The sequence below is a fragment of the Bos javanicus genome, chromosome 8 (assembly GCF_032452875.1).
Source record: "Bos javanicus breed banteng chromosome 8, ARS-OSU_banteng_1.0, whole genome shotgun sequence".
NCBI lineage: Eukaryota > Metazoa > Chordata > Mammalia > Artiodactyla > Bovidae > Bos > Bos javanicus.
In genome coordinates, this window is record NC_083875.1 from 67,491,987 (window position 1) to 67,518,553 (window position 26,567).

The 26,567-nt window shown below is 40.4% G+C and overlaps 1 protein-coding gene across 1 annotated transcript; it reads left to right on the forward strand.

The window, feature by feature from the left end:
* The first annotated feature begins 3 nt into the window (after nt 1-3).
* On the forward strand, nt 4-26,567 carry LPL (lipoprotein lipase). The gene is made up of 10 exons (XM_061425826.1): nt 4-293; nt 6,339-6,508; nt 13,121-13,300; nt 15,168-15,279; nt 16,257-16,490; nt 17,742-17,984; nt 19,229-19,349; nt 20,262-20,444; nt 21,958-22,062; nt 24,602-26,567. Coding segments are annotated over exons 1-10 (1,437 nt in total). The 5' UTR covers nt 4-205; the 3' UTR covers nt 24,603-26,567.

Sequence of the window (26,567 nt, forward strand, 5' to 3'; positions counted from 1 at the left end):
TGTCGGACTCATTTTCTCCTCCCCCACCTCCTCCTCCTCCGAGGAAACCTGCCGCTTCTAGCTCCCCACCCTCCCCTTTAAAGGGTGACTTGCTCTGTGCCAGACCGCTGCTCCAGCCTGTGCCGCCTTGGGTTCAGCGGGTCTACTGTTCTGTCCGCGCTCGCGCCTGGTGCCCTGCATCTCCTACAGAGGGACATCCCCCGAGATGGAGAGCAAGGCCCTACTTCTGCTGGCTCTGAGCGTGTGCCTGCAGAGTCTGACCGTCTCCCGCGGAGGGCTGGTCGCCGCAGACAGTAAGTGCGCGCAGACTCCCCACTTGCAGAATAGGCTCAGTGGCCATTTGCACACGTTGTGAGGATGAGAAGGAAAGAAAGTAGGAAGGGGTTGCGATGCGCACCGAGGACTCTCCTAGCCCGAGCGCTTGCCTCAGAAAGGGTCGCGGGGGTGGGATCTAGAAGGAGCACGGAAGAAATTTTTCCTCCGATCTCTCTGGGGCGGCTTCCAGTACCCCTTTCTCTCTTTCCCGCGCAGTCCTCTCTACTCCGGCTGGGGCTGAGTTCCCTGGAGCCTGGGCTCTACAAGGAAAGGAGCCGGGTAGGTCCGGTAGAGTGTGAGGGGTGGGGCCAGGGAGGAGGGAGGAAGGGCTCTGCCAGCGGTGACCTGCTTTAACCTCTCCTCTTGCAGGGGCCCTGGAATGAAATGAAGGGGGCCAAGGTGACCCTGGGTTGGCCTTGGTGGCAGCTCAGCCCCAGCCAGTGAGAGCGCGAGTAGAAAGTGGCCCCTTCTCCTGGAGAAGCCGGCCTGTGGGGGAGCGGAGGGAGGCACTGACCCCAACTCTGGACACCCCTCCTCTCCACGTGGAGGGACGTGGAGGAGAGGACGCGGAGCGCGAAGTCCTGGGCACGCGGGGTCCTGCACGCACTGGGGCGCCGGGGAAGCTGTCCAGCTTCCACTCTTGTACCCTCGGATTTACTTAGCCGCCAGCAAACCTGGTGAAGGGTTGACCACCGTTCCCCTCACCCCCACCCCCGCCGTAAAAAACGTGGCAGAGCGACCAGCAATCTGACCGCTGACTTGGAGATTGCCAGGTTTGCGCTTGGCTACCCTTACTGTCCTCGGACTGTTCTCGGAGCTGAGCCCGACTCGGGCGCCCTGCCCCGTGGTGCGGTCCGAGCTCTTGGGGCTTCTTGGGCGCCTCGGGGAGGCCACTGGCGGAATCCCAGTCACCGCTCACCAGGGTTAAGGCGTCCAGGCCAGAAGTGAGTTTATTGCAGGGAAGAAGAGCGGCCAGCCTGAGACCTGCCCACGATAGAGGCAGCCTGTGTAACTTGAGCCTTGGTTCAGCTAACACACAGCAGAACTAAAAAGGCAGCTGAAGCAAGTCATAAAAAGAGGCAACGTTTTCTTTTCTCTTTGGTGGAATTGCAGTCAGGGCGTGTCTCCTGGATGTGCTTTCAGGCAGCACGTCCTGCAGTGGCTCATTTTATAGTGAAGTTTGACTTTGCTGCTAAGTTTGTCTCTGACTTTGCTATTTCAGCACAGAGTTGTGAAATAACATTTTTTAATTTATTTAAGTTGGAGTAAAATTGCTTTACCATGTTGTGTTAGTTTCTGCTGTATATGAAATAGCATTTTTGATAGGTTAAAAAAAAGGAAAGCTGATTTAAAAAAGTATCTTTTCTGTCTGATCAGTTTGAGAACACTGGAGGTTCAATTTGTTGTTCAGTCGCTAAGTCATGTCTGACTCTTTGCAACCCCATGGGCTGCAGCACACCAGGCTTCCCTGTCCTTCACCATCTCCTGGAGTTTCCGTGGAGTTGGTGATGCCATCCAACCACTTCATCCTCTGTTTTTCCCTTCTCCTACTGCCTTCAGTCTATCCCAGCATTAGGAGAAAGGAGACTCAGGAGACATGGGTTTGATCCCTGGGTCGGGAAAATTCCCTGGAGGAGGGCATGGCAACCCAGCCTGGTATTCTTGCCGGGAAAATCCCATGGATGGTGGAATCCAGCAGCTAGGGTCCGTGGGGTCCCACAGAGTCCTACCGGACTAGAGCGGCTGACCAGACACACAGGCAAACATCTTACGAGGTAGCATGTGCCCCTAGATAGTATTTTACACTATCTGAGAAAATGGGTGGAACAAACTCCAAATTCTTGTTTCAGAAAGTACATCACAGGATAATGTTACTTAGACCAAAAACACACACAAATAAGTGTCATTCACAGTTTTAAAGTATTTGTCAGACTCCCTGCGAGATTCAGGACCCTAAATTACTGGGCTAGTCAGTGTCACCTCTCTGGATTTTGCTTCCTCAGCCCTAAAATGAGGAATTTAGACCAGACTCAAAATCCTCTTAGACCTTTTAATTCCTTGAATTCCTTAATTAAGGAATTCCTTGAATTCCTTAATTACTCTTCGATGCAAACAGACACAAGTGATTAAGGAATTAAATTGGATTTAATCAATTTAATCAATCTATGTCTTTCATAGCTATAAATGCTTTGTAAGGGAGGAATCATTTGGAAATGGACTTGAAATTAATCCCCCTCACATCCTTCCTTCCCACTCTAAATCTAACCCCCATCCCCTCTTTATATTATGCTTCTCTTATCACAGCAACTCTCTGCCCTCTCTCTCCTCCAAACTAATTTAGGTAGGAATGTAAGACATTCCGGAGAAGGCAATGGCACCCCACTCCAGTACTCTTGCCTGGAAAATCCATGGACAGATGAGCCTGGTAGGCTACAGTCCATGGGGTCTCGAAGAGTCGGACACGACTGAACGACTTCACTTTCACTTTTCACTTTCATGTATTGGAGAAGGAAATGGCAACCCACTCCAGTGTTCTTGCCTGGAGAATCCCAGGGACGGGGAAGCCTGGCGGGCTGCCATCCATTGGGTCACACAGAGTTGGACATGACTGAAGTGACTTAGCAGCAGCAGCAGCAGTAAGACATTCAGAGTAGAAAGGAACAAGTGTGAGGAGGGAATGGTAAGTACTACCACCTCTGGGCTCTGACTATACTTCTCCATTTTCAATTTCTAAGAAAAATATGAGGATATGGGCACTGCCCTCAGGCTCTTTATTTTCTTGCTGCTGCTGCTGCTGCTGCTAAGTTGCTTCAGTCATGTCCGACTCTGTGCAACTCCCTAGACAGCAGCCCACCAGGCTCCCCCATCCCTGGGATTCTCCAGGCAAGAACACTGGAGTGGGTTGCCATTTCCTTCTCCAATGCATGAAAGTGAAAAGTGAAAGTGAAGTTGCTCAGTCGTGTCTGACTCTTTAGTGACCCCATGGACTGCAGCCTACCAGGCTCCTCTGTTCATGGGATTTTCCAGGCAAAAGTACTGGAGTGGGGTGCCATTGCCTTCTCCGTTTTTCTTAGAGCCACCACAATCTCTGCAAGGCCTTCTTTAGGAAATTTGAAGAGCTCAGTAGCTACAAGTCTGTTTGACTGGCCATAGTGAATTTCTAGGCTAATATCTGAGTTAAACATGAGTGATGACAGCAAAATAGCACGTAGCACCTTCAAATGAAGCAGAGCTCAGCAAGAGCATGATTGATTAATGTATGGAAAGGTGGGAGTCAGGCACCAGGGAAGATTTGGCAGTAGGAAATGTTCACTTTCTTTCTGACGATGTATTTTTAGCTCAACCCTCCTCTCTTGCTTTATTTCAGGAGGAGAAATTAGGCTGTAGAGTTTACAGCTGCTATTTTTGCAAACGTTTTTTTCTATAAAATTGGAAAGTAAATCTGCTTGTTAGATAAGCAAGTGCCTTGTCTACATTGGAATGTCTGAAAACTCCAATCAATTCAGTCAGATAACAACACTGATTTTTTTCCCCAAACCTTTTTTTTGGGGGGTCAGCATTCTATAGAAGCTGAGTCAATAACTATGACCACCAGCCTCAGAGAAGGGACGAATTACTGATGAAGTTCTTTAGGAGTGTATGTTTGTGTGTGTCAGAGAGGAAAAACAAACAGAGAAAGGAAAGAAGTAAAAACTTTAAGAGAATGGCATTATAACTGAGCTCATATACCTCATGTCTTCACATACATGTTAATCTTATTTATCTGATAACTGTGAACTACCTTTAGAGTCACTTTGCTGGGATGCTCAATGCTCCTTCTACAATGTACCTTCTATAAGTATACCTTTAAAGGGTTTTGACTTGACCTAATTTCATCTCTGTGAGTTATTATCTATGTTAAGATAACTCCTAGCCTTTGTTGACACACTTTGATTTTTTGTTACTTATTTAGGACTTTAGAGATAAAGATCATATAGTCAAGAAATGCATTGACTTGTAACTTACCTGATGCCCCCAAATCTCTCCTTAGTGCTTGATGAGGACACATCTGATGGTGTGATGTTACTAATATGATGAGTCGAATTCAGCCCTTATAAAGGATTAAACATTAGACAACTGCCTCTGTAACACACACTATTCTAAGATGGCTTTACTTCTAAGGGGATCTAGTGAAAGGTCCTTCTACTATCATTTCCATGTATAAAAAACAATAATTTCCTTAGTAGCAGCTGAGTCAAATCAGTTCATCAGCCAGCCAGGAGCAATCCCCAGTGTATATATTACGATGACTAAACACACTGTTGACCCACAGTCAGGGTCCATCCTTCTCCCTAACTCTTTCTGGCCTAAGTCAGTTGTATGAGGGCTGGTAGAAATTGGGAAACCACACTCATCTTTAGAATGCCAAGACATCCTTAAGGGATTACAAACAACCATGTATGTGGAAATACCTTTGGTATGTGTCAGAACACCAAGGAGAGGGAAAGACTGATAAAACACCAGCAGCATCTATAATTTCATATGCAGAATAGACAAAGAATTGAAAACATCACATAGCATATAGAGGGGTACTGTTTTCTTGTCAAAGCCTTCATTATGTTTTCTGTAACTTAAAAAAAAAAATCCATGAAAAGAGAAACAGAAGTTTTCAAATACAAATTTTCTTACAAATGTATGAATTTTCTTCTAAATTTCTTTACAAGCTATATAGCCCATAGAAATGATGGTTGTGGGAAATTGGAGCTCTGAGTGATCCATATGACAATCTGGTACAAGAGTTAGAGATTTAATAGACTTTTATTTTTCATAGAAATATACAAATCCTGCCTTAATAATTTCAAAGAATATTCTTAGTCATTTCAAAACCACCAGCAACTCTAGGCCTCCATGTTGCATAATTCTAGAAAAAAAGAGACTAAAAGTGACTGTTATCCTCTGGAGTTATGCAGAGCAATAAGCTTAAATATCAGTTTGGCAACCAGGTGGTGGGTGAGATCTGTCTGCCAGACTGTTCAGGTTATTTCTGCTTTAAAAAGCTTGCTGATCGAACATGTTAAAATAAGACTGTTAAGAAGGGAAACATTAATTATTTGATACAGAGTGATGTGGGTGAAACTAACCTAGTTTGAAATTTTCTAAGGCAGTTTCTAACAATAGAAGAACTTCTTGGGCAAAATCAAAAGTAAATTGCAATACAATTTACTTAAAATGTACTTAAAATGTTTACTGTGATATAGTATGTACTTCCTACAAATACCCTGTGAAGATTCATCAACATTTAGAAGTATTGTCCAGAGACTCAAAAATAGGCCAAAGTTTTCTTTCTCTCCTGACTCAGTCGGGGCTTAATAATGAAGAGTGTATTCTTTCCATAACCACCTCTGCTGTAGTATTTTAAGCGTCAGCTTTGTGTGGAAGTCTGTGAAGACATAAGTGAGGAAAGAAACATTGGGGGAAAGAATTAATCATAATTCATACATAGCACAGATATTTCTGAACAAATCACTAAAGCAATTTTGAACTGATGTATCTTGCCATGTGGGGAGGAATAATTCCATACAAAATGTTCCCATGCTTCCAACTTTTCTTCTTGTTAAAATTTTAAAAATAATGCTAGTGAAAAGGAAACAGTCTTCCCTCAAACAAGCTTTGTTGTTGTTCGTTTTTGTTGTTCAGTCACTCTGTCTGACTCTCTGTGACCCCAAGAGCTACAGCATGCCAGGCTTCTCTGTGCTTCACTATCTCTTGGAGTTTGGTCAGACTCATGTCCATTGAGTTGGTGATGCCATTCAACTATCTTATCCTCTGCAAAGTGTCAGACACAACTGAGCATTGGAGCACTGTCCACTTTGAGTACCACTGGAGGATCAACCATTCTCTTGCAATCCACTTTTTTTTTTTTTTTTTACTTTAGAAACAAAAATAGCATTACTGGTATTTGCTTGTGAATCTAAAACACACTAGTCCAGCAAATAAAACAAACCACCCTCTAATTAACCTCCTATCCAATTTTTCCTTTTCAGGGATTACAGGAGGAAAAGATTTTAGAGACATTGAAAGTAAATTTGCTCTCAGGACTCCCGAAGACACAGCTGAGGACACTTGCCACCTCATTCCTGGAGTGACCGAATCTGTGGCTAACTGTCACTTCAACCACAGCAGCAAAACCTTTGTGGTGATCCATGGCTGGACGGTAAGGAAGGCTCTTTAGGAAGGAGTAGACTGGCATGAACTAAGCGTTCTAACAGGCTTGTTGAGAGCCCGGTGATGGGAACCCAGTGATGCCTTTGCTTTAAACTGGAATAAAAACAGTTCTGGCTCAGGTGGGGATTGAGGAATCTAAAGCCACAAGTTGCCTACTATACAGAGTGAAGTAAGTCAGAAAGATAAAAATGCATATATATGGAATCTAGAACGCTGGTACTGATAAAATTATTTGCAGGGCAACAATGGAGATACAGACATAGAGAACAGACTTAGGCACGTGGGTGAGAGAGGAAGAAGAGGGTGGGATGTATGGAGAGAGTAACATGGAAACATACATCACCATATGTAAAATAGATAGCCAATGGGAATTTGCTGTATGACTCAGGGAACTCACGCTAGGCTCTATAACAACCTAGAGGGGTGGGATAGGGAGGGAGGTGGGATGGAGGTTCCAGAGGGAGGGAGCATAGATATACCTATGGCTGATGCATGTTAATGTTTGGCAGAAATCAACACAATACTGTAAAGCAATTATCTTTCAATTAAAAATAAATTTTTTTAAAGTATATAAGAAAAGCCACGAGTTCATGGGTACTTCCTCTGGACAGTGCTAGCCTTCAGTTTACCATGGTGCCTAGCTGTGACCTCAAACTGGCCATTCCCCTAGCCTTTGCTCAAGTACAGAGCAGAGTGTGGGTTAGAGGAACCAGTGGAGACTTGGCATAATCCTGATTCATCCGGCGCATCACCCAAGTCCTTTCCTAAGGAAGATGACCTGTGAGAGTGAGGAGAGGGCTGGGGTAGAGGGAAGAGACTGTTAGTGTTCTGCTTTGCCATTCTCTAGCTCTGTGACTGGATCCAGCCACTTCTCACCACTGGGCCTCAGTTTACTGATCTGTTAAAAAAAATGAATTTAGACTGGACGTCCCTCCTCTCCCAATATTCTCCAACTGTAAACTTTAGGGAGCTTTTCTAGAGATGAAAGAGGGCTAGCCAGGGAACTGTCATGCAAGATGATTAGCAAAGGTGAAAACTGCTTATATTTACTTTTCAAGAATATGAAAAATATAGTTCTCTTTAAATATACCAGCTAGTCCCTTTATATGGTATAGTTCTTACTTAACTAGTTTGTTTCCAATATTTTCAATCCTTAATGAACAGATTTTTATAGCTCATTAAAAAGAACTTAGATAAAATTGATGCTTAAAGAAATATTATCTTTCCATTATGTCCAGAGTTTGTGAATGTGGTAATAGATACTTAACTTCAATGAGATGAATCAGCTAATGGTTGCTATTTGTACTCCTGATTTTTTTTTCCTACATAACTTAAGTGCCTTTGTTATTGACAGTGTAGGACAATTGCTATTACTTTTATAAAGATGAAGGAAACAACTAATGGATTTCACAGGAATATTTATCTTAACAAAACACTTCTATTTGCTAGAGTTCAGGTAGTATATTATATATCTTATGATAAAGTTGCATTTTCAAATTTCTGACAGATTTTTTTACATTTTAAGAGGTTTATATTGGAAAATATAATCTTTGGTTATTTTAGACACATTTTGGCTATATTTAGAACTTAGCTTTTAATACTTTTCAAAAAAGTTTAAGCTTAACATTCATATGACAGAAATAAATTAAATATCTCAGGTATCTCAACTTGTCCCTGAGAGAATTTTGTAATTTAGGAATTTTTGAAAAATATTTCCTCCTCACACTAAGATGACGTGACTCACCCAGTATCAGTAGATAGTGGTAATTTCTATCATTAACCCCACTGCTTAATAAGACCACTTACATTCTTCACGTGTGTCCTGACATTTCTGAGTGCCTGGGCTCAGAGGCTGGGCCACTGGCTGTGGGACTGAGTTTCATTGTGCAGAACTAGGTGGTCTGTGCAACAACTCATCTAGGCATTTCAGTGAACAACCTGGTTTCTTCAGTGGGACCACTGGGTGCAGGTAGCAAGGGAGACTTCAAGTGCAGCTGTGTGCCTGTGCTGCTGCTGCTGCTAAGCCGCTTCAGTCGTGTCCGACTCTGTGCGACCCCATAGACTGCAGCCCACCAGGCTCCCCCGTCCCTGGGATTCTCCAGGCAAGAACACTGGAGTGGGTTGCCATTTCCCTCTCCAATGCATGAAAGTGAAAAGTGAAAGTGAAGTCTCTCAGTCATGTCTGACTCTTTAGCGACCCCATGGACTGCAGCCCACCAGGCTCCTCTTTCCATGGGATTTTCCAGGCAAGAGTACTGGAGTGGGGTGCCATTGCCTTCTCCGTTTGTGCCTGTGAATCAAAGCTATTAAAAATTAGTACTGATTTAAGGAAACTGAGAAGGAAAAAAGCTAGGAAATATTACCTTTTTGGAACTGAAGAAGGTGAGTCCTTGTCTTCCAGTCCTTTGTTGGGTTGTTGTTACTGTTCAGTCACTCAGTCATGTCTGACTCTTTGTGACCGCATGGATTGTAGCATGACAGGCTTACCTGTCCTTCAATATCTCCCAGAGATTGCTCAAACTCATGTCCATCAAGTCGGTGGTACCATCCAATCATCTCATTCTCTGTCGTCCCCTTCTTCTCCTGCCTTCAATCTTTCACAACATCAGGGTCTTTTCTAATGAGTGGTCTTTGTCTTCACATCAGGTGGCCAAAGTATTGGAGCTTCAGCTTCAGCATCAGTCCTTCCAATGAATATTCAGGACTGATTTCCTTTAGGATTGATTGGTTGGATCTCCTTTCAGTCCAAGGGACTCTCAAGTGTCTTCCCCAACACCACAGTTCAAAAACATCAGTTCTTCAGCACTCAACCTTCTTTATAGTCAAACTCTCACATTCATACATGACTCCTGGAAAAACTGTAGCTTTGACTAGACAGACCTTTGTTGGCCAAGTAATGGCTCTGCTTTTTAATATGCTTCTAGGTTGATCATAGCTTTTCTTCCAAGGAACAAGTGTCTTTTAATTTCATGGCTACAGTCGCCATCTGTGGTGATTTTTGAGCCCAAGAAAATAGTTTGCCATTGTTTCCCCATCTATTTGCCACAAAGTGATCGGACTGGATGCCATAATCTTTGTTTTTTGAATGTTGAGTTTAAGCCAGCTTTTTCACTCTTCTCTTTCACCTTCATCAAGAGGCTCTTTAGTTCCTCTTTGCTTTCTGCCATAAGGGTGGTGTCATCTGCATATCTGAGGTTATTGATATTTTTGTTGGGGATTGGGGGTTCCTTGGTGGCTCAGAGGTTAAAGCGTCTGCCTGCAATGCGGGAGACCTGGATTCGATCCCTGGGTTGGGAAGACCCCCTGGAGAAGGAAATGGCAACCCACTATAGTATTCTTGCCTGGAGAATCCCATGGACGGAGGAGCCTGGTGGGCTACAGTCCACCGGGTTGCAAAGAGTCGGACACGACTGAGCAATTTCACTTCACATCACTTCACTTCACTTCACTTATAGAAGAGTCTTATGTTAAATTTTAAAAAGAAAGGATAAGATTGTTAGGCAGTTACTAAAATTATCAGTCGCTGAAGTATTAGTCGCTGTAGGGGTAGGTTGGGTTCCTTGCCCTTTGACAGATTGCCCAACTCAGAAGCACTGATAGTACAGAAAAAATTTATAATAGGGGGTGAGAGAAAATAAGATTTTCCTGCCTTATCTGAGGTAAGCTTCTCAGCCATTTAAGGGTATGGGACTAAGTGAGGAGGTTCTGCAGCTTTGTCATGAGAAACCCAAGGGAATGCTTAGCATGCAGGGTGCCCAGGACACTTCCCAGGAGGCAGTGCAGCCACAGATGTCCTGGAGCTTGGCCACCTGCTTGTGTTTAAGTACAGGGTTCTCATTGTGATGTTGGCACTCCTCACCACCGGCTAAAAGGAGGAGTGATTAGCATTGTGTTCTGGAGAAATGACATCATCCTCTCTGGAAAGGCAGCTGCAAATGGTGGTTACCCTTCAACTTCCAAGAGAGGAGAAAGATGGAGCAGGACCAATTCTTTAGGGTTTTATGCTGGGCGGGCATTGCATCTGCTTCTTCCAAAGACTCAGGCTTTGCACCCTGACTGAAAGCAGCCACACAGAGATGTGTTCATAGAAGATTCCAACATGTTCCTAGTGATCTCACATCACCTTTGTGCTTTTTTGGCTTTGCTTTCTCTTTGTGCTTGAGATAGCTTATCAGTTCAGTTCAGTCACTCAATCGTGTCTGATTCTATGATCCCATGGACTGCAGCATGCCACGTTTCCCTGTCCATCACCAACTCCCAGAGCTTGTTCAAACTCATGTCCTTCAAGTCAGTGATGCCATCCAACCATCTCTGTCAGCCCCTACTCCTCCTGACTTCAATCTTTCCTGTCATCCGGGTCTTTTCCAATGAGTCAATTCTTCTCATTGGGTAGCGAAAGTATTGTAGTTTTACCTTCAGCATCAGTCCTTCCAATGAATATTAAGGACTGATTTCCTTTAGGATGAACTGGTTGGATCTCCTTGCAGTCCAAGGGACTCTCAAGAGTCTTCTCCAACACCACAGTTCAAAAGCATCAATTCTTTGGTGCTCATCTTTTTTATAGTCCAACTCTCACATCCATACATGATTACTGGAAAAACCATAGCTTTGACTAGACCGACCTTTGTCATCAAAGTAATGTCTCTGCTTTTTAATATGCTGTCTATGTCGGTCATAGCTTTTCCTCCAAGGAGCAAGTATCTTTTAATTTCATGGCTGCAGTCACCATTTGCAGTGATTTTGGAGCCCAAGAAAATAAAGTCTGTCACTGTTTCCATATAGCTTATAGAGCGGACATCGTATCACTGCAAGTAGATTGGGAACCAAAGTGGTCACAAGAAGACATTTAGGAGTGGAGAGTAACTCCCAGATCATCTGATCCCTTTGTTTCATAGGTGCCCTGGTAAGATTAAAACAGTGCCTGTGTTCATAGACGTAATTAGGGGAAGAACTGGGATTGGAACCAACATCTCCTGAGTCCCAGGCTTGCTTTTTCCTTCCACAAAGCACAGCAATGTGGTGAAAATTTGTCCACTTTGTTAGTGTCAGGCGTGAATCGAGAGTTCATGTTTTAATGTTTTATCCTACAAAATAGATTAAACAGAATGGAATTATATGGCTGATTAATGTTGATATATTGCAGAAAACAACACAATATTAAGAAGCAATTATCTTCCAATTACAAAATAAATAAATTTTTAAAAAGAAAACAAATACAAATACAAATAATAAAGGAAGCAGATCTGAAAGGACCCACCACCTAAGATCAAAGTTTCAAACAAAGTCCCTTGGTTTGGGAATTCAAGAGTCTTAATTTTTCTATTGGCGTTTACTCTAAGAAGAATACAGGTTTTACAGATTTCCCCTTAAAGCAGCCTAAAACATTTATTTCAGAATCTTCTTTGTCTGCTGAGTCACAACCTTTACTAGGGCTACGGTATGATCAGCTCTCAGGTTGTATTAGGGGTGGGTAGATTTAAAACAGGTTGTTGCTATGTATAGGCTCCTGGCGGGATGGCATGGAATTTTGTCATCTATGTTTTTTTTAATGTGTTCGATTATTTAAAAATAAGCATATTTGCCAAGATGTTCAGGGTCTCCTCTTTGATGGCATAAATCTTTTCACTTTGAATTTGGGGGCCTTTATCAACAAGAAGTAAAGAATTACAGATGGCAGTTTGCTTATCTCCAAAACAAGACCAATCTCATAATTTTGGAAATTTGATAATTAAACCTCATTAATTTGCACTCTGATAATCAAGAATTTGAAAGGATGGTGAACAAGTCTGAACTGAAACTAATAATTTTCTAATGTATTAAGAGATTGCTAAATAAAATTATCTTCTGTTAGAATAGTATGTTTAAAACTATTTTTCTTCACTATCACATCAAATTTTGTATGTAAATAACCCTTTATAAGAATAAAGGTATGGAATCTAGAAAGACAGCAATGATGACAATCCTACTTGCAGGGCAGCAAAGGCAACACAGACAGCAAGAAGAAACTTTTGGACACAGTGGGGAAATGAGAGGGTGGGATGATTTGAGAGAAAAGCATTTAAACATATACATTACCATATGTAGAACAGATAGCCAGTGAGAGTTTGATGTATGACACGAGGAACCCAAAGCCAGTGCTCTGTGACAACCTAGAGCAGTGTGATGGGGAGAGAGGTGGGAGGGTTCAAAGCAGGGGGACCTATATTTACCTATGACTGATTCATGTTGGTGTATGGTAGAAGCCAACATAATATTGTAAAGTAGTTATCCTCTAATTAAAAATTTAAAAAAGAAAATGAAAAAAAAAGAATAAAAGGTACTCACATTCCCCAAAATATTTCTGTTGGGAAATATTTATTAACCCATTTGAAAGTATTTAAACTAAATTTCTTTTAAAATAGTCCATCATTCTACTGTAAATTTTAACTTATTCAGGTTGATCTTTCCTTTCAATACTATAAATTATTGAAGTTTTACTGATGAGCCATGGGCTTCCTATGGATTTTTCCCCCCCATTTAATGTATGGGGTTGACATATGTATCTATTAATACAACAAGTTTTAGGTGGGCATTTTAAGGATGCTTGTATCATCCTCTTCAGGTGACAGGAATGTATGAGAGTTGGGTGCCAAAACTCGTGGCTGCCTTGTACAAGAGGGAACCGGACTCCAACGTCATCGTGGTGGACTGGCTGTCACGGGCCCAGCAGCATTATCCAGTGTCTGCAGGGTACACCAAGCTGGTGGGACAGGATGTGGCCAAGTTTATGAACTGGATGGCGGTAAGACTGGGGGAAGGAGCCTTGTATATCCAAAACAGACCAGTTGGCTAGAGCTGAACTAACGACCGGTTTTTGTTCCTTTGTGGTAAAAAAGAGAAAGTGTCAGTCACTCAGTCGTGTCTGACTCTTTGTGATCCTATGGACTGCAGCCTGCCAGGCTCCTCTGTCCATGGGATTCTCCAGGCAAGAATACTGGAGTGGGTTGCCATGCCTTCCTCCAGGGGATCTTCCCGACTCAGGCATCGAATCTGGGTATCCCACATTGTAGGCAGATTCTTTACCATCTGGGCCACCAGGGAAGCCCTTTATTCTTATACATTTAGATATAGATATTTTTTGGGTCAACTCATATCTTCAAAATAAGCATAGTCATTATTTTTTTCAGCTAAAAGTAGCATTATGATAAAAATGATAAAGCTATAAAACCCATAAAGCATAGTTCTGCCCTGCACTGTCCTTTGATATTTTCATGGTGAATAGATTTGCTGAGACCAAGAACTAAGTGGGCAGAACAGACAAAAGCTTGTTATTTCAGGGCAGAGGAAAGATGTCATGTTCAGCCAAATCCTTCCCTACCAGTTGGCTGGCACATGGAAATTTTATCCAGGCTTTGACCTGTTAGAATATCAATCTTTGATGAAAATTTTAATATTACTTATTTCTTAGTGTGGATTAAAGATCTGGATTTTTGTTGAGAGTTGGAGGAGTGAAGGAGATGAGCTAGGGGAAAAAAATGGCAGGAAAAGTGTGTAGGATATGAAGTAGCTGAGGATCAGGAGCTTTATTCACTTTGACTCTCTGAGGTCATCCTTTGAAAATTACCTTTGGAAAGTATCTTGGGGTTGAAATGAAGATAATACTCTCACAGGCCATTATTTAAGCCAGGTACTTAAAAATAAGCTCTGTTTATTGAATCGATCATTAAAAGATAAAAGTTCTTTTCTTGACTCTTTTGCTAACCAGGAGAGTGAACTTGGGCAAATCAGATCACATTCCTGGAACTCAGACTTCTCATCTGTTGAATGAGAAGGCTGGCCCATATGTGTCCCATCCTTTGTAATAGTTTCTGATTTTAAGTCATTGCTTGAGTAACCTTAAATAATAAAGTAACACAGGGTATTTGAGTAGAAAGTGATGAGTTAAATATATATCTGTATGTGTATGTCTATATATATATAAAAATACCTATATATAAATATGGTGCTCAGTTGCTTAGTCATGTCCAACTCTTTGTAACCCCATGGACTGTAGCCTGCCAGGCTCCTCTGCCCAGGGAATGTTCTGGGCAAGAGTACTGGAGTGGGTTGCCATTTCCTTCTCCAGAGGATCTTCCCCACCCAGGGATCGAACCCAGGTCTCCCACATTGCAGGCAGACACTTTACCATCTGAGCCACCAGGGAATCTCATATATATATATAAATACCATATATAAATATGGTGCTCAGTCGCTTAATCATGTCCAACTCTTTGTAACCCCATGGACTGTAGCCTGCCAGGCTCCTCTGCCCATGGAATGTTCTGGGCAAGAATACTGGAGTGGGTTGCCATTTCTTACTCCAATATATAAATATACACTTATACATATATTTTCAGATGTATGAAAATTCATGTTTCCATACATTTCTATTTCAGACATTTGGAAAACTCTAATTTAAATATTAGTAAGGAAAGAGAAAATCTCAACAATATAGTCTATGTTCCTCTTACCTATAACAAGAAATTAAAATAAATAGAGTTAGGTTTCAGTATTGCCCCTATTTTGAAAATGATATTTATTTATTTGAAACACTATTCAACTTTTATTTCTTTTAGCATTGATATTTTGCAAAGAACTATAAAACTCCTTTTTCTGTTCGTCTTCCAAAGGATGAATTTAACTATCCCCTGGGCAATGTGCATCTCTTGGGATACAGCCTTGGGGCCCATGCTGCTGGTATTGCAGGAAGTCTGACCAATAAGAAGGTCAACAGGATAACCGGTAAGAAAGCAGTGCCATTTTCTTTTAAAATAAAAGAACTGCATTGCCTGTTGCTCTGAAAGAGAATCAGGATGCTTGTCAAACAAGCATATGTGTGTTACCCTCCTGGGTATGCCTGGCCATTTGATTATCACATGGGAAGGCTCTTTTTCTGGAATAAAATAAAATTCAGACCCTTGCTCTCATGGGCTCACCATCTACTGGCAGAAGAAGAGAAACGATGCAGAGTTAAACACAGAAAGCCCAGTGGCATCTCAGAAACAAACCTTTGCTCTGTGCTTTGATAGTGTATGCACACATATCTGTCACCTCTCACATCAATACTGGAGAGAAAGAAAAAGGACCCGCACCAGAGGCCATTTGGAAAAAGGAGACCTGTCATCCAGGCCAATGGCAATAGATAGTTTGGCCTGTGTAGAGAGGAAGAAAGAGCCCAACACTATTTACAAGCCTTCTAACCAGGCACAGAAATAATTTACAAAAGGGAATCAAGTCATCCTGTGTGAAAATTGTTATTTAATGATTAGTTTGAAAAATTCAAATTTTATTTGAAGAAGAGATAAGCCTTCTCTTATGAATCTCAGTAATTTAAAACTCAGTCAATACAGAATTGGAGCTGATAACAATCTGTAACTGCCAGTTACATTCAAATGATGAGCAATGGAATGCTAAGATGATACTGATGGAGACTAAAACTAATGGGAATTTAAAAATCTCTGAGTGACTTCCCTGGTGGTCTAGTGGTTAAGAATTCACCTCGCATTAAGGGAACACAGGTTCCATCTCTCCTTGGGGAGCTAAGATCCCACGTGTGGTGGAGCAACTAAGCCCACATACGTCAACTAGAGAATTCATGCAGCCCAAAGGAAAGTTCCCATGTGATAAAAAGAAAAATCCCACATGCACAACTAAGACCTCATGCAGCCAAATATATAAATAAATAAAAATCTTTGAGGACTTTTTGTTTTCCCTCTAAGGCTTAGATCCAGCTGGACCTAACTTCGAGTATGCAGAAGCTCCAAGTCGCCTTTCTCCTGATGATGCGGATTTTGTAGACGTTTTACACACATTCACCAGGGGGTCACCAGGTCGAAGTATCGGAATCCAGAAACCAGTAGGGCATGTGGACATTTACCCTAACGGAGGCACTTTCCAACCAGGATGTAACATTGGGGAAGCTCTCCGTGTGATTGCAGAGAGAGGCCTTGGAGGTAAATATAATTCAGAAGTTAACTAAATGTAGTTGTTGTCTTAACTCTTACTGACCAAGTGCCCTACCATTCTCCTCAAGTACATAGTTTGAATATACATCTAGCCAAGATGTGTTTTTGAAGAAGTCTGTCACATTTTAGCATGCTCACCTTGGAGCCTCAATACTTCCTGGGGTCAGATAGACATTTCATCTTGTATTATATTGTAAGCTGCACTGAGTACTGCACTTGCAGTAATAAAAGGGAAAAACAAACAAACAGTGAGATGGCAAGAAAACTGCCTTGCCTTTGAAAAAGTATTGTCTTGCTACACATTAAACTTTGAATACAGTGCAAAACCAGTAGAGTTATTTTTAATTCTACTAAAAGTAAAGGACATGTCAATTAGTCCAAATTTCTTTTGCCAGCCTTTTAAAGAGATGTACAAATCACCATTCCCGAACAATAAATATTCCAACTTTTTAAGAAGAAAATACAGTTTAATATTAGTTTTTAATGTTGAATAATCATGTTAGTGTGTGTTAATTTTATGATTTGTTTTAACAGACCTTTGCATACCTTGTGGACAATGGGACCTACCTATAACCAATATACTCTGGTGTTTTGGGCCTATGTTATAGAATTTATAGCATAATGTTACTAATTTTAATCTGTAAAAAACCTTATGATAAAAAGCTGTACTTTTATGACATTGCTGATTATTTCTATAATTCTATATTTATAGAAATTATAGAAATAATACATTTTATAATTATAGAAATTATAGAAATAATTATTAAGTCTATTATTTCTATAATTTAATGTAAAAATCATGAACAGTGACACACTCCTCAATTATTCATAGTATCTATGATAAAATGCTGTTAATATGGCAATTATACCTATGATGTGGTTTCTAGGGGTATACTTCCAGAAGCATCTAGAAGTATTATATACTTTCAATATAAGCAAAAGTTGTGATGAACTGGGGGAAATCAACTTCTATCTTGGATGTCCTTATTACAGCTTCGTAAACATACTCACAAATATAAGACAGCAGAAGCATCTAAAGTTCCTGATAAAATTGGCAGCTTTAACACTCTTGGGGTAGGGAAGAAGCTGCTATCAAGAGTACCTCCTTAAACAGGACCTACGATCAAGGAGATAATTTTGTTCTAACACCACATCTCAGCTATATTAGACATGCAAGATGAAACACTCATTGTGAACTGTCACAGAGTTGAAATGTTCCTTGTGTCTCTTTTTCCCCAGATGTGGATCAGCTAGTGAAGTGCTCCCATGAACGTTCCGTTCATCTCTTCATTGACTCTCTGTTGAATGAAGAAAATCCAAGTAAGGCCTACCGGTGCAATTCCAAAGAAGCCTTTGAGAAAGGTCTCTGCCTGAGCTGCAGAAAGAACCGTTGCAACAACATGGGCTACGAGATCAACAAGGTCAGAGCCAAAAGAAGCAGCAAGATGTACCTGAAGACTCGTTCTCAGATGCCTTACAAAGGTAGGCTGGAGACTCTTATAAATAGGAAAATGGATTTGATCCTATTTTTTTTTATTATCATGCTTGTTGCATCACATGTACTGATTTTGTCCATTGCAATAGAGATGATAAAACAATTTTGCTAAGTTCTGAGCCCTCATTTGTGTTTCTGTTGGTAGAGAGGAAGTTGCACTAATCCGTGTTGCTGGAGTTCCTAATTCCCACTGCTAGTAAGGCCCAGGGCACAACAGCACCACCCTGTGCATCAGTTCTGCCTGCCACCATCCTCTGTGCTTGTGCCCATTAGCATGGGCCACCACATTAGTACCAGGCTGTGAGTTCATTTGAAACCATTCATACACAGTCATCAAACTATGGCCCTTGAACCAATTCCAGCCCATCATCTGCTTCTTTAAAAAAAACTTTTGTTAGAATGTAACCACATTAATTTATTTCTGTATTGACTAAGGCTGCTTTCATGCCTCCATGGCAGAGTTGAGTGGTTGAGACAGAGACTATGTGGCCCACAAAACCTAAACTCTTTACTCTCATCCTTTGCAGAAAAAGGATGCCAACTCCTAAAATCTGCTTTGGGGCTTCCCAGGTGGCTCAGCGGTAAAGAATCTGACTACAATACAGGAGACACAGGTTCAATCCCTGGGTTGGGAAGATCTCCTGCAGAAGGAAATAGCAACCCACTCCAGTATACTTGCCTGGAGAATCCCATGGACAGAGGAGCCTGGTGGGCTGCAGTCCATGGGGTCAAAAAAGAGTTGGACACAACTGAACTACTAAACAACAAAGTCTGCTTTAAGTGAAGGCAGGAACCACCTGTATTTGAAAATAGAACTAGTCTTGAGAGGGAGGAATATACCAAACCTTCTAAGATACTCCCATTTTGTTACGAATCTGAGTCTCCTGCATTGCAGGCAGATTCTTTACCATCTGAGTTGCTTAGGAAGCCCAGTACCCGATCAAAGATGATTACTTTCTGGATCTGCTTACCAAGTCAGATATACCTGGATTCTTCCTATCCACTACAACCACACTCTTCTGCAAGGAAGTAGAATTCAAAGCCTGAATATTCTAGTAGTAAGCACTGTACAGATATGAAGCAATCTTTCTGAGTCACGTTTATAGTCATGTATGAATGCTTCCTGTTGATCACTAGTAAGATGCAGTCTGCTGTTGAGAGTGCCTGCTTGTTTGTGCTGCAGTGTTTCCATAAAGACTGATAAGAGCTTGTTCTGATTTTCTCTCTACAGTCTTCCATTACCAAGTAAAGATACATTTTTCTGGAACTGAGAGTAATACATACACCAACCAGGCCTTCGAGATCTCTCTGTATGGCACTGTGGCTGAGAGCGAGAACATCCCTTTTACCCTGTGAGTAGCCACAGAATTTTACCTTCAGCATGGGGGCTTATCATGGCACTGTTACCTGCCCTGACCATCAGTCTGAGGAACAGAAAGGGCATAGGATAACAGGCCCCAACCTTTTTGTCACCAGGGACCTATTTTGTGGAAGACAATTTTTCCACGGACTGGGAGATGGGGGATGGTTTCAGGATGATTCAAGCGCATTACATGAATTGTGCGCTTGATTATTATTATTACATCAGCTCCACCTGATATTATCAGGCATTAGATCCCAGACCCCTGGCATAGGACTCCTAAAAACAGGTGTACTCAATAGGAAATTTTTTTAAAACCTTTAAATTTTTTAAAAGGCAAAAGATGTTCATTACAGTGGTACCCATAATAGCATAAATTAGAAGCAAAGTAAGTGTCCAAAACTGAGGCAATGGTTAAGTGAATTGTGGTTCAACAAATCAATAAAATCAACCTAGCCTCTAAAAAGTGTAGTTATAGAAAACTAGGTAATGCATGTTAAAAAGTGGAAGGTAAAACATGAAGTGAATAAAGAAAAAATAGAGAATTGCATGTACACTATGATTGTGACAAAGGAAACACATGTTCACTTATCAATACAAAAAGGAAGGAAATATATGAAAATGAAAATAATATCTCTAAATGATGGACTTATGAATTTTTCTCTTAGGAATTCTATTACGTAATTCATATTGTTAGGATAAAATTTGGAATACTTTAAAAGGGTGTAGCCATCTTTCAAAATATGCTAAGTGCCATGGACATTCATCTTGTGTATTTTGTTGGACATTTTTTGCATTTTTAAAATACTCCCCAAACAATAAAGCTATTTACCTTTTAGGAGGAAGAAAAAGGGAAAGAATTCTGATTTTCAGAACTAACCAAATATGTTGATCTTTTATTCAGGCCTGAAGTTTCCACAAATAAGACATACTCCTTTCTACTTTACACGGAGGTGGATATTGGAGAATTGCTAATGTTGAAACTCAAATGGATTAGCGATTCCTACTTCAGCTGGTCCAACTGGTGGAGCAGCCCCGGCTTTGATATTGGGAAGATCAGAGTAAAGGCAGGAGAGACTCAAAAAAAGTAATTAATTTTTCTCCATTCACTTCCGATTCACTCAAATGTCTTTACCTAGAAATAGTATTTCTGGAGCCTCCAACATTCAGGTGAAACTTTAGTAGGCTTTGTTTTTAAAACTATATACCTATACCCAGGGATTGAATCCAGTTCTCCTGCATTGTAGATAGATTCTTTACCTTCTGAGCCACCAAGGAAGCCCCATTCAGTATAAAAGTTTTAAATCCTCTGAGGCTCTCTATGCAATTCATTTAAAACTATATACCTAGAAAATTATTCTTATTATTTTTTAAGAGTATTATTTTATTATTATACTAGAGAAGTAATGGTATTTCTGCATTTCATGGAAAGAAAACATAAACTGATTTGCCACAATCATTGAGTAAAGCTGAGATTAGAAGTCAAAAATTTCGACTTCTCATTTAACATTGATTCCTGCAAGCACAAAACAGTTATGCAGAGAACCTTAGTGATGCCACTGGGACATTCAGAGATTAAAACCAACCTCTTAGGACTTCCCTGGCAGTTCAGTTGTTAAGATTGGAAGTTTCCACTGCAGCGGGTGTGGGTTTAGTCCCTGGTTGGGGAGCTAACCCACAAGCCAAGAGATATAGCCAAATTTTTTTTTAATAAAATAAAAACCAACCTCTTCAAGAAGGATGAGATTCCAAGATAATCTCATCCTCTCTCCCCCACCCAAATCCACATAGATCTATAAAATGAATTGCATAGACAGCCTCAGAGGATTTAAAACTTTTACACTGAATGGGGCCTCCTTGGTGGCTCAGAAGGTAAAGAATCGGCCTACAATGCAGGAGACCTGGGTTCAATCCATGGGATGGGAAATCCCCTGGAGAAAGAAATGGCTTACCCACTACAGTATTCTTGCCTGGCGAATTCCATGGACAGAGGAGCCTGGCAGGCTGCAGTCCATGGGAATGCAGAGTTGGCCACGACTAAGCAACTACACTTTCACTGTCTTTCATACTGAATGTACAGGGATTTTGTAAACTTCAGTATACCATTATTGTAAATAAAAATGACTCTTTAAATTAGGATCAATAATATATTTCTCTTTTGTCATTTTCTTTTATAACCAAAGTTGGGGAGGGAAAGAAGTTATGAATGGAGAAGCTATACAGAGTAGTGTTTCTCTAGCAGGGCCAGTTGAAAGCTGATTTCTGAATTCCTTAATGCAGACACTAAGAAGTGGTAAAGTTGATCTTGTATCATCTTTTTCTAAGAGCCTGGTGATTTTAAACCTGCTCCAGGCTATCTGTATGCCAATCTATATTAATGAACGAGCTTTATTGCCGAACAGTGCATAAAGCCCGCAAATAACCATCTGATTCAGATGTGTTCTGACTGGAATGGCCTGAGTATAAATAGTTAATTATTGGAAATATCAAAACAGTCAGAAGAATCATGTGAGTTTCAGAAAACCCTGACAGAAGCATTTGTTTTTGAAGTCATTTTTATTGTTCCAATATGCTGTGTTGACATACAATTTCTTCCACAGGGTGATCTTCTGTTCCCGGGAGAAAATGTCTTATCTGCAGAAAGGAAAGTCACCTGTGATATTTGTGAAATGCCATGACAAGTCTCTGAATAGAAAGTCTGGCTGGTGAGCATCATGGGCTCAGGCTCTCTGGGTATCTTGAACTTGCTCTCCAAGGGATGGTGCTTCATGCTTTGCCCTTCACCCTGAACTAGAGGCTTGGATTGAGTCTTGTGATGAGAACCTTCAGGTGGTCTTTCTTAAAGTCTTCTGTATACACATTAGGGGGCTTCCCGATGGCTCAGTAGTAAAGAATCCGCTTGCCAATGGAGGAGATGCGAGTTCAATTCCCGGGTCGGGAAGATGCCCTAGAGTAGGAAATGTCAACCCACTCCAGTATTCTTGCCTGGGAAATCCCATGGACAGAGGAGCCTAGAGGGCTACAGCCCATGGAGTCACAAAGAGTTGGACACAACTGAGCAACTGAGCATACACAAACACACGCACACACACGCAGGCACATTAGACCTGTCCATTTGCTTTTAGCAGTACTTCCTCTATTTTCTTTTTCCTGTTCTTTATGCCAGCTCTGGTGCACTTCATAGGTTTTATTTTACTTCTTGAATTACCACAGAATCTTCACTTCTGCTTTTTCCTGTACTGCAACCCTGCTCCCTTTACAGACCTGTGTGCAGAGCATATATCACAAGTTTGTAGCCATCACTGTGGCTATGGGCACAGCTCCTCCTAGGAGGTACCCAGGGGAGTGAAACATCAGCCAAAACCAGAGTCCTCCTTGATTCTAAGTGCCAGCAGATTCCAGGACAGGGAGCCAAAGGGGCAGCCACCAAGCATCCGTCTCAAAACCCCCAAAGATGGAAAGCTTGTAGACTTAAAAGTTTAGAAGATGGTTGTCTTTTCTACCTCAAAACAACTGCCTGGATCTTTTCTACCTGATCTTTTAATCCACATGGCAGCTGTCAGCTGAATTTTTCCAGAGCGTCAGTACTAAGTAGAGACTGAACATGTGACTGCCTCTCTCTCCACCACGTTCCCTCCTGGAATTCCCAAAGTATGTCACTTCCATTCCTCCACTCATCCCCTTGCCAGGTGCAAGTGCTGAAGGGTTGTAAGTATAAAGGAGGAAAGCTTAGATCATATCATACCAGCCAGTGACACAAGAAAACAGTGGGAAAAGTTGGTCACAACATCATACGGAAATAGAAAAGCTAATTGCTTTTGGTTTGTCTTCCCCAGTTGCATTTACAGACAAAAGTACAGAAGAATTCTCTAATCAGAAAAAGCATATTAAAGGTTCTATGTGACATATCTCTTTTATTTTTAATTTCTATTTTATAATACAGTTTATCAATGGATAAGTATGGATTTCAGACTTTCTCTATACATGTATAATATTTACCTTCTTTTAGTTTTTTTACATTATGGCATTATGACATATATACTTTGGACAAGATGAAGCCGTCTGGATTAAAAACATTAATGTAAGAGCACTCAAGATAAACTTGAAATGGAGAATAGTTACTGGTATTGAGCCAGGGAGAATAATTGAATTTTTATCTAAGTGTATACTTCTACTAAGAGCTTCATTGCTTTGTTTTTCTTCATCACAAATCTGAGGTTCTTCATATTTGTTTTAACTCTTCAAAAGGAACTCTTATATGAAGTTTTATATATGAATTTAAGTTATGTACTGCTGCTACTGCTACTGCTGCTAAGTCACTTCAGTCGTGTCCGACTCTGTGTGACCCCATAGACGGCAGCCCACCAGGCTCTGCCATCCCTGGGATTCTCCAGGCAAGAACACTGGAGTGGTTTGCCATTTCCTCCTCCAATGCATGAAAGTGAAAAGTGAAAGTGAAGTCGCTCAGTCGTGTCCGACTCTTAGCAACCCTTGGACTGCAGCCTACCAGGCTCCTTGGTCCATGGGATTTTCCAGGCAAGAGTACTGGAGTGGGATGGCATTGTAGACAAACATTCTTATGTATATATTATCCCAAGGTCATCCATGACTTTAATCTGTAATGTGAATTAAAAAAAAAAATCTTGAAAAATTAGGAACCAACTCATCTGTTTATCAAGTATTTCTTGTCACGTTTGTGTAAGTTATAAGACTTTATCTAAGATAGTCTAGTGATATGTTCTTCATCTGATGATAAGATTACTGAAACAACAGATATTTAGGGAGTTGTTTTTTTTTTTTTTTTACTCCTGAACTTTATCTAGGAGGTAATTATGACTCAGACTAATAAGCTTCTGCTGTTTCTCACCTCTGTGACTAAGTCAATGAAATAAAAGCTTCTCTCTCATCTTCCGGTAAAACTCTTTAGAAGACTCATACCACAAGAAAAGGAAAAAAAAATAGGTATTTTATTTAACAAGTTTTAGAAGTAAGAAATCTTGCTAAATTTTGAAATCATTCAATTCAGTCTTCTGAAAAGGAAACTCCTTATCAAGACATGGCTAAGTAAATACTAGACTGTCTGACTCCTATGAGCCTGCCACTTCCTCTGATTACATTTATTCTCACAACCTTTGTTCTGAACTTCTGGTTGACTACTTTTTCATCTTGAAGGTGGTGAGGGACGGAAGAGGGTTATAAAACACTAAGATAATAAATTGCCATTCTTCCTCTGTTTTCTCTCAGAAACTTGGCAAAGCTACAGAAGAAAGAACAGCATATGAATTCTATGAAGAATGAAGTAACTTTTACAAAAGACGCCAGTGCTTTAGATGGTGAAATGTGGATTTTCCTGAGTATTAACCCCAGCTCTAGCCTTATTAGTTATTTTAGGAGACAGTCTCAAATACTAAAACTAATTCAATTTGAGGTGTATAGTGGCCAAATAGCACATCTTCCAACATTAAAAAAATAACAGATATGAAAAGCACTGCATTCTGTCCTTTGAGAAAAAAATGAGTTATTTAAAATGATAAAATAATCAGATCTCTTCATGTAGTAAGTTTAGCCATAGCCTAAAATTGATTAAAATCTCATTTTTAATTGGGATTCTGCGTTTTCTAGACTGATAACCTTCTCAGAGTTTTCTCTGAGTCTAAATACAGGAAGTAAGTTTTTTTGCAGCGTGAGTAGGACCCGTTTACTTGTCAATCAAAATCCCTACTTTCTTGGAATTACTCTCCTCTTGCCATTGGAATGTAGTCCAAGAGTGAACCAGGAACTAGTGACTTGGAGATAGAAATGAAGAATAGAGTTGATAAAGCACTGAACCTTTAAACCCCCTCTACGGTTGGTTGCATCATAACTAAGTTACAAATTAAAGGAGATATATAAAGTTGAGATCAATTAAATCTTAATAAACTTAACAGTTTATGGTTTAGTATTTCCCCTTCCTTTTCCTGCTTTGTTTCAAGATTATATTTTAATAGTTTTTCCCTAGATAGGCTTTTCAACTGAGCCTGTTATCATCAGCTGATACAGAATTTTAACTACAGAGGAAAAAAAATGATACTGTAATTTTATTATCAGACTTTCAAAATTACATTCATTGAAGTCCTTTAATGTATGATAGTTACTGTTCAATTTTAGGCTTATTTCAGCCATGCTTCAGTCAGACTTTGAGCATGTCTCTTTCTTCCCTAACTTTGATAAGAAAACACGTATTCAAGATGAAACTTTGCATCATGCAAAGTCCTACAAATTTTAGACAAAGATTGTTTTTACTAAGTAAAGAAACAGAAAGGTTAAAGTCAGTCATATAGTCACTGGCAGTGCTTAAAACCATTGTGGACAATGAAAAGGATCAATTGCTATATCCACGTGAATTGTCATGAAAGTTGTTTTTAACAACTAGTCAAGAGTGAGTGAACATTTATTTATAAACTAGATCTCATATTTTCAGAATGCTTTTCTATATATTATTATCAAATGATAGAGAAGTCAAATATTTCAGAGGCTATTACTGAAAATCCAAACTGTGAATGTGTGTGGGTGTCTGAACACATATTCACGTATGAAGCCCCACATACACGATTATTGCTCAGCATGGCTCGGAAGGTAAATGATTAAGAGGTACATTAGAACACACTGAGTAGAAAATGTTCCAGTGGTGCCGGAACACTCCTTCATCTGAGAGATACAGTTGTGCCTGTACAAAGTAGAATGAATGCTGTGACTGACATCAGCCAGTTTGGAATGAATTCTCTCTAAAAATAAAATGTTGTGTGACTTGTTGTTGGCATCCCCCTTCATTGTTATAATTCATTAATTCTCGGGATTTGGGTTTTGAGCAAGGGTACATCAACTTAAGAAAGTATAAATTCAGTCAGTGTATGGCCCTGGGAACTCTGACTTCTACAGACTTCACTATATATATATCAGCAATGCTTTGACTTTCAATGTTATTTATTAGCTGTAAATATATGTGTGTATGTGTAAAGGGAGATTGTACATACTGGAAAGGTCATTGTGGCTATCTGCATTTATAGATGTTTGGTGCTAATTTTGTACGTGTTTTTATCAGTGACAGTTTCACTGAGCCAACTTACTCTGATGAAACAATACAATAAAATGGGCTTTAAAAAAACACAAAACTTACTTGTGTGAAGAAATGGAATCTACTTTTAATAAAATTGACAACATTTTATTACAA

Coding starts and splice junctions, on each gene's coding strand:
- LPL (XM_061425826.1), top strand. CDS start 206: ATGGAGAGCAAGGCCCTACTTCTGCTGGCTCTGAGCGTGTGCCTGCAG. Junction 294..6,338: donor AGGGCTGGTCGCCGCAGACA/GTAAGTGCGCGC, acceptor TTTCCTTTTCAG/GGATTACAGGAGGAAAAGAT. Junction 19,350..20,261: donor GAGAACATCCCTTTTACCCT/GTGAGTAGCCAC, acceptor TCTTTTATTCAG/GCCTGAAGTTTCCACAAATA.